At 37.4% G+C, this 8,943-nt stretch overlaps 1 protein-coding gene across 3 annotated transcripts in view; it reads left to right on the forward strand.

Annotated features, from left to right (window-relative positions):
• scalloped (TEA domain transcription factor 1 homolog scalloped) overlaps positions 1-8,943 on the forward strand; it is a 156,864-nt gene that overhangs the window by 140,564 nt on the left and 7,357 nt on the right. For all 3 annotated transcript variants that reach the window (XM_018548743.1, XM_018548760.1, XM_018548752.1), the window contains one exon: positions 5,338-5,468. In XM_018548743.1, the coding sequence (XP_018404245.1) occupies positions 5,338-5,468 (131 nt within the window). The remainder of the gene's footprint in view (positions 1-5,337; positions 5,469-8,943) is intronic.

Raw genomic sequence — 8,943 nt, forward strand, 5'->3', positions numbered from 1 at the left:
TCTCTCTCTCTCTCTCTCTCTCTCTCTCTCTCTCTCTCTCTCTCTCCCTCCCCCCTCTCTCTTTTGTCCTCTCTTTCTCCTTTGGCTACTCTTATCCTACTCACCATGTACATCCGGTGTCGATCGCTGATCTCGATCTCATCTACATGCTCAGGCAATGATCGATCTTTGCTTCGGCTTGAAGTGGGAAAGTGCCTGGAGCATGGCTCTTACATGTTCTCCTTTTCTACTCGTCATCCGACGCTCTTTGTGAAAAAAGGGCCATACCTTCTTCGGTAATAAATTGCTTCTAAGCTTGCACAGGTAGCCGAAAAAGACATTGTACCAGCTAATAGCAAGCGATGAAAAAGGAAACACTCAATTATCGATGTCAGGATGCACAAAAGAACATCATTAAACTCGCACATGTAATACGTGAAAATATCAAATCAAAATTCAATTAAGACGCGACTTTTTTTTAAGATTGAAAAAAAAATACGAAATTTTGTTATTCGTTAATATCTATTAAATTTGGTCAGTTCGTCGAATCTTCACACATAAAAAAAATTTTTATTTGTTTTGAAGAATACATTTCTGAATATTGCATTGCAATATGCTGATCATTCTGTTATTAATATTCAATTATCGCAGTATCGTAGCATTAGGTCGTTCTATGTGTGTTACCGAAGAAAAAAATAGGAGCTCAACTGGATTGGAGCAAAATGCGTAAAAGCATCAGGTAAAAAGGTCGAAAGGATAAAATGTAACCAATGTCGTTGACACAACGATTCGTAAGTATTATGGATCTGGCGCGAGGTAGGAAAAGTCAAATAAACCGAGTCTCTTCTTTGTAGTCTGTGGCGTTCTATAGAGATGCCTAAGCCGGCATAATCGACCCCCTACGAAGAATGTTCGGCCTTCAAAAACAGAGAAGGAACGCGGCCGACGGTGGCGCATGGTTCATAGCGGGCCATTTAACGGTCTTTGCGAAATTGAGTCATCACGCGGTTCCCCTGGAATCTCGAATATTTTCCTCCCGATGCTTCAGCTTCTCCGTACCACCTCTCCCCTCCCTCCCCCCCCCCTCTCGTCTCGTCGTACCCCCTACTACAGACTCTTGCACATCTCTCCTCCCTCTTACGTTACTATCTGACGAAGGTAGCATACTCTCGTAGATCCTCCCGGCGTCACGATTTCGCAACTTCCTGTGGAAGATTCGCAGCGGAAGCGAGCGGATTTCAAATTTCCGTAACCGAGAAAGCACAAATTTGGAGACGCGCCCGCGAGACGTTGCCCGAATTCTTTTGCCCACGTTCTATATACTCCTCTCGTAACTTCTACATACATACGAGAAAAAGGATAGAAACATGAAGTATCCATTGCGAATTTTTTGTTCGTAAAATATTAAGAATTGTATTTAATTAAAATATATTTATGTATATTTCATCTTAAAGGAAGACTTGTTCTCTTTTTCTTTCAATTTATAATTTTTCGTAATAACTTCACTCACAATCAGTTAGTAACTCGAATGATATCTGCCAGTGTGACAGAAATGACGTGCTTGCTGTTTGTTTGTTATACAAAGTAAAAGTATATTAGAGTGAAGAATACATATATTTCACATCGCAGTCTCTGTATTTTTAGTTTTTGTAGGAATCATGATCGCGCTGACGACTCGTCAGCGCCGCAAGAGGACATTGATCGTACATTTATATTACAAACAACGTCTGCATCCTTGAGCGAATTTCTGCGGCAACAATATTCATCTGCACAATTTACAGAGTCCGGAACGAAGACGAATGTCCGTAATTTACGACTTGCGATTTGCAATGCAAAAAAGAGTGGCGGATGGAGATTCGGCGTTGTCGTTTCATTTCGTCTCCTCGACGTTCGTGTTTATCCTCGACATATTGCGTCGCTCCCTCGCTCGGGTTAACGATGAATCATTTAGCGAGCTGTGTTCGCCACTACCGACTCTTAATCGAGTCTTTCCGTAGGAAGCAAGACGGTAATCTCTCCGAAACTTTCCACGAAACTTGGAGATTTATCGGGGAAATAATTTATTTGCCCCAACGGCAAGAACGGCGGGTGGTTGTGTCGCGTCGTGCCAGGAGAGACGTTACAATTTTCATCCCTCTCCGCTCCCCGCTAAAGTGCTTTGATAGTCAATATGAATCTGCAATTAATCCCGTGATGTCAGCAGAGTGCGCGTTTAAAAGAGAAATATTTGATTTAACATTCCTGTAATCCCTGAAATGATGCAAATATTCATTCTCTCAATATCTGCGTAATTAATATGTAATTTCAAACTTTTACAGAGCACGACGTTCAAATTTTGTATTGTAGATGATGTAATTGTTAATCGAACATGTATCTAGGGAAACGGAATTCAAATATCGTCCATTGCGATATCAAAATTAAAAACGCAACTTCCCACGCTGTCGTTAGAATTCTAGACGTTCGGCTCGTCACGCGTTTATCCATTGGGATATCGAAGTACTCCGGCGTGATTCTGCTTACCGTACGGTTAAATGTTATTTCAATTACGACACGTTTGATGTCGTCTGGCGCCGGTTTTACGGTCACCGGTGACCGTAAAACCTTAACGGCTGTGAAATCTAAGCGGCGATAAGGTGGCGCGTAGAAACACCGTTTACACAGTTCAATCGGCCGGAAATCAATTCATCGAAGAACTCCCCCGCGCTCAACCACAACGACAACTCCTTTGTTTCATCAAACGGTTACGTTGCATTTGTCATCGCATATTGACCATTCAATGAAGTGTTCAATACGTAGCGTGGTAGCGCGGTTAACATAATAGCAATTCTCTGCAGCACGCGGCTGAACTTCGGTCAGAGAAGAATGGCTTGGAAGAAGAGCTTTTCCGGCTTTTGTTTGTTAAAGAGGATTCTGCTTTAAATCGTTGTATATTTTATGAAAAGTAGAGCTTGGAGATTAAATAATTTCGATAATATAATATTTTCACGAATGCATGTAAAAATGCAAATCTATCGGAATTTGAGCTATTGTGAATTTAGAAAGCGATTTTAACCACGTGAACAATCTTTTGCTTTTTCCTATAAGTACACATGGAAAATTAAAATCAATAGACACTATAATTTGTCGAAATTTAATAATGCATTTCATCGAAAAGTCTCCCATCTTTTTCTTTTTGCTCGGATCTTTATATCTCAGCATTCTGCGCACAACGATAGTCGCGCATTTGGAAATTATTCTCCAGATTCTACACTGAGTTTTTGATCGCCGCAGTTTGATGCTATATTTTTCATTGCTTCCGATCAATAGAAAAACAAAACATTCCACTCCCGCTCATCTCTCTCTTTTCCTCTTTTTCTCCGATTTTACCTTACGCACGATGTATGCACGCGGTACATTGTTGTATAAAAAAAAAAAAATGGAATGGAGCGCGCGCAAATGGAATATTCGTGTTGTTAAATCCGGAGGCCGTTGGATTTTCATCGTACGCGATGAAACCTGAATACGTCCCCGTGCATTCGAATCGATTCTCGGTTCTTTTCACCGTTTTGAAATCGTCTCTCGTTATCGACAGTTTCGAGCGGTTTATATTCACGTGTAACTGCGCGATTCGAACGAAAGCATTCGCTCTCTCTTTCTCGTTTCGTCTCACGGGACGTTTCTCCCGCCTCTTTCCCGTTTCACTTCCCGTCCGCTTCGGCTCATTACGATTTATTATGCTCGTTATCAACCCGAGTCGCGCGTTACGCGTCCGCGTAATTTCGCGTGGATATCCGCTGGATTGAGTCGCCAAACGACGCTTTAGACCGCCGTACTCGTTTCCACGTACGCTCCCGCGTTAATTAGAATTTATGACGAGTGCACTTTATCACCCGCTAAATTTAGCCACGAGTTTTGCGCGAAAATCGTTTCCGCGCGCGTGACAATGAAATTGCGCTTTTTCACACGATTACAGTAAATCGCCCGCCAATTAGCGTCATCCATGATATCGAGACAATCTGCATTATTTGCCACAGTGGTAAATCGTATGTATAGGTTAATTATTGTTTAAATATTCACACTGTACAATTACTTATAATTGCTTATAGTTATTAAAAAAATCATTTTTAAATCGCTATACACGAACAAAGTTATAAATTCAATATTACATAGAGGTTTATATAGATTTGTTTCTGATGTAAGATTTTATAATTTTGTAAATCATCACTTTTTTTATTATAATATATAAATATTTTATGAAAAGTTTAAAAGACATGTTATAAATATACATAGAAAAACTCAAGGAAGGTATACATAAAATACTCTGATCACAAAATGATAATTTTAAACTATAATATCCGATAGACTGTTGACTGATTTTAATGTATACTTACAAAAATAGTTATAATGCAAATAATTTTTCCAAAATTTTGAATAAAGCACATCAAATGGAGTAATATTCATTTCAATAAATTTATAGCGCACTTTCATCCCCATAGACTCTTATTAGTCTCTCTAAACTATACTTGTTAATTATTAGTATACAAATAACTAATTGTAAGAAATATCGATGTTGTAATGTTTTAGATATGATGAAATTGAAAGATCATGAATAAGACCTAATAAAGACAAGATAATTTGTGTGTCCCTCAAGCTGGTTTAAAATGCAATCGCTTGAATTAAATACGTCGACGATTTAGCTCTATCGTAAAGCGCATTTTATCTGGCGCTTCTGCGAGGCAGCTCTCAAAGCCTATTTCGAGCGGTTTGCTCGAGGGTTTGTTTGAATCCGTCCGGTCTGTTTCTCGTCAATTCTAGAAGGAATTCTCGTATTCGAGGCTTGTGAGAATGCAATCTTCATCACGGAACTCTCATTTCCCAGGACTGATTCTGACGCTTCTGCGGATATCGCAATTGTTTGTTTCCATTCTCGACATGTAAATCAGAATTTATACGTAGTGTCCAGATTTTTCTTCAAACTACTTGGAAGAATGAGAAACGAAAGAAAAACGAGCTTAAAAGAGAGTTTGAAGAGATCGCGAGAATACCGACTTCTGCAAAGTCTCACTTAATTCTACGAGTCTTTAATGGCTATTAATAACATAAGCAGAGTGATTTTATTAAATATCTCGAGTCGTTTATTTCAACCTTTAACGCAATATCTGGAATATAAATATGTATATGCATGAAGTCATGTTTATCTTGAATTAACATTTAGTATATATAAATCATGATTAAATTATATTAATACGATGAATATTATCTAACCTAAATGCGTCTGATTGTTTATATGATTACGTGATTTATTTTTTGTGAGCAATATTTATTACGGTTTACTAATAAAGAATACTGATCTTTATGCGCATAATTCTCTGGTTGCAGGTCGCAACGAGCTGATCGCCCGTTATATCAAATTGAGGACCGGTAAGACGAGAACGCGAAAACAAGTATCCTCGCACATACAGGTTCTCGCGAGAAGAAAACTTCGGGAAATACAAGCAAAACTCAAAGTGGTGAGTACATATCTTATTTACATGTTTTCCAATCGCGTGCGCTTATTATTATATATATCGTCGTTTTTTTACATCTTTTTCCAACCACACCGAGCCTACCTATCGACGTTGTGCCTCTCAATCACGTTTCTTGCCTCTTTCGTGGAGGGACAACCAACAAATTCATTCGAAATGATATAAATTTTGTTTATTTGTATAAATTCGACATATTGTGACTACACCAAAATAAACTACGCGACAACAGCGGTTTAACATGACACATTATTATAATAATGAAATGCGAAATAAACGCGATTGTGCGATTATTCATTTAACAATATTGCAATACTTGATGACACACCGTGTCATTTGATAATATATTGAATAAAATGTTGCGCGTGTCGTATAAACACGATACTTGGCACGTGGAATTGATATTTGAATCTCACGTGCGGCAGATTTTTATTTCTCTTTGAATTGTGCAGCGCTGATATACTGGAAATGTTCGATAATCAAATTTATTGAGACAAAGTGATAGTCACATAATTGAATACAGCTGTGTGTTAAAAAAATTTTTTTTAAATTATATTTATTAAATAATAGTATATTATTATTTAAATATTATTTTTTATATTTTTTATTGAGTAATATTTTATTAATGAAATAAAACAAAGAATTTTATTGAAAGAGGATAATTAATAAAATTGTTTCTTTAATTTTTTTTATTATTTCTTTAAAAATTTTAAAGACAAAAATATATTCGAAAAAAAACTATGTACGGAAGGAAACTGATTTTATCATACAACGGTGTTGATATAAAAATATTTTTTTCCGTAATGTAGGTATATTATTTCTTTTTTCGTTTTAATAAAAAAATTTTAATATATTTAATAATATTATACATAGATTCGCTTGGTACGAATAAAAATTCCGCATGTGAAAATTTTCTTTACTAAACAACATTTTTCACAAGCAATCGAATGTCCGATCGAAACGTTCAGCGTTCAGATAATCAGAATTCTGTTGTATTCGCGTTTTGCACAATGTTGTCTCGGTGAGTAGTAGTGACGATATTAAATCGTGATTGGCGATGTGTGAGCATTAGCGGGCGATGGCCGTTGTGGAATCATTTTCAACGAGAGGGAGAAATACATATATCAAGGGACACACATATCGAGAGAAGCGGTGCGCGGGATAAATCACGCGTAAAAATGAACCTTGCCCGTTTAATCAACAGCTGAATTATTAAAGCGATTCGCGAACAATTGCATGCCGGTTAATAAATCAAAGCAGGGCGGTACAATCGGTGGTGCTTCCATTTCGCCGATGGGCGGTGAAATAACAGGAGACAGAAGACATGAGAGAGAGAGAGAGAGAGAGAGAGAGAGAGAGAGAGAGAGAGAGAGAGAGAAAGGAGGGGGAAGAGAGACAGAGAAATAGAGTATTGTTTATACTGGATCGGTCAATATTCGGAATAGAAAAAGAGTGAAAAAACAAGCGGAGCGTGTAAATTAACCGTGCAATTGCATGCAGCACTCTGGCAAAAACTCTCGTTCGAAGAAAAAAAACTGCCATTTAATCGACGACGATAAACCGAAATTTTTTTCGGATATTTCGCGCAACTTAGACGTTATTACTAAATTGTCGGGGATAGTGAAATATAATTTATATAACGTTTATACCCGTCTCCTTTCACTATCCCCAAGAGTTAACTGATATAGAAGTAATTAATTTATCGCATAAATGTATTACTCGATTCTCCGATACTGATATAATTAGCGAAATTCAATAAAAGATTCTGCGATTCGAAGCGGTTGTATAATAATACGATATCACCATAATCTCTTTTCAAAAATAACACTTTTAAGATAAATGGACGAATATCAAAGTATCGATCGTTTCTAAAGTACAAGCGATTAAAAATGCAAAGTTTCATGAATTATGTTTCAAGGACAGAGAGATAAAAGAAGATAACGAAATTTTATTTTTTATTTCAGGTGAACTTTAATTGAGTTATATCTGCAATGTTCAGATTTAGCTAATAAAGACAATTGGTTGCAATAAATGATAATGTTTATCAGCATTCTTTTATAATCTTCTTTTAAATATAAACCTTTTACACGTTTTTCATAAGCACGATACTGTCTTGTATGAGTAATTTCGCGTACAATGTATTGTATAATATCTTTATTTTTCCGCGTTGTGTCATTTTTATATTCTATTGTACCTCGGCTCTTAAACTTCCCAAAGAGTTCAGGAAAACGCCGGCGTTTCTCGAGCAATTTTAATTACGCTCGTGCGCTCACGACTTTCGCGTAATAAGATGTCGTCTGTTTCCACGCGCGCGGTTCTGTGCCACGATGCCATTTATGAAATACTTGCGCGGGTTTCCATTTTTAAGCACGGTCAGCCGCAGCTGCAGCGACTGCAACTGCAGTGGCCGCATACCGCGAACATTATTCAGGAAAGTAGCAAGCGTGGGAGGGTGGTACGGTCCACCGTGACGTAATTTTCTGGTTTTCGCGTTTCAGGAAGGGTGAATGCTGTGCTGCGCCGCGCCGCGCCGCGACTTTTGCTTGTTGCTCAGGTGGGGTTGCTATCTCCCTTCCTGCGGCCGCAAACCGTGCGATTTATTCGGTCAGAAAGGAAAAGAATTTCGCGAACGATGTTCTCGCGTTTTCCACGCACCGGTACTGTGTCTTACATAAATCGTGCTCCTTGCTTTCGTATATTTTAATAAGATGGTATAAATTTAAAGAAAATTGTTTATCTCATTGAAATGTAATCGACTAAAATAAATGAAAATCTCGCATTGAGAATTAGAAAAAAGTTCGGTTTTTATGTATAGAGTGTATGAATTATATATTTATTTTATAAATTTTAGAATAATTTACCTAATAATTACACATTTCAAATTATAGATAATAGAACAGAATTTAAGATCTATTTGAATTTGTTTGTTATTTTACAGTCAACCTTACTTAATGAGAACGTTAAATTGTCTAATTAAATAATTTTTAATTTTTAATTTTATTTTAATCATCTTTTTTCGACATTTTATGTCATTTTCTTTTATATTAATGGTGCATATTACATTTCATGTGATCTCGATTTAACTTTTATGCTTGTACATTTTAGATGCTCGGGTATTAAACTGATGTTACACCAACTATCATAATCTATCGAGATCGTTCGTGGTTTTATCTATTTTGGAAATAATTGCACCAGGCATTACGGCGTAATTAATTGTTGCGGTGTAAACGTACTCCCGATAACGGGGTTGTAGTAGCAGGAGCGGGTTACGGGAGGGTTCCCAAAAACGGGCGAGCAACGTTTCAGAATGTCGATAAACATGTCCAACCCCGTTACCCGCCCAATCCTCTGCATTCCTGGCGTGTATTCGAGAGATGAAGGGCGAGAGAGAAGTAGACAGAGAGAAGAGAGTGAGTGAGTGAGTGAGAGAGAGAGAGAGAGAGAGAGAGAGAGAGAGAGAGAG

This window comes from Cyphomyrmex costatus, unplaced genomic scaffold (genome assembly GCF_001594065.2).
Source record: "Cyphomyrmex costatus isolate MS0001 unplaced genomic scaffold, Ccosl1.0 scaffold123, whole genome shotgun sequence".
Taxonomy (NCBI): domain Eukaryota; kingdom Metazoa; phylum Arthropoda; class Insecta; order Hymenoptera; family Formicidae; genus Cyphomyrmex; species Cyphomyrmex costatus.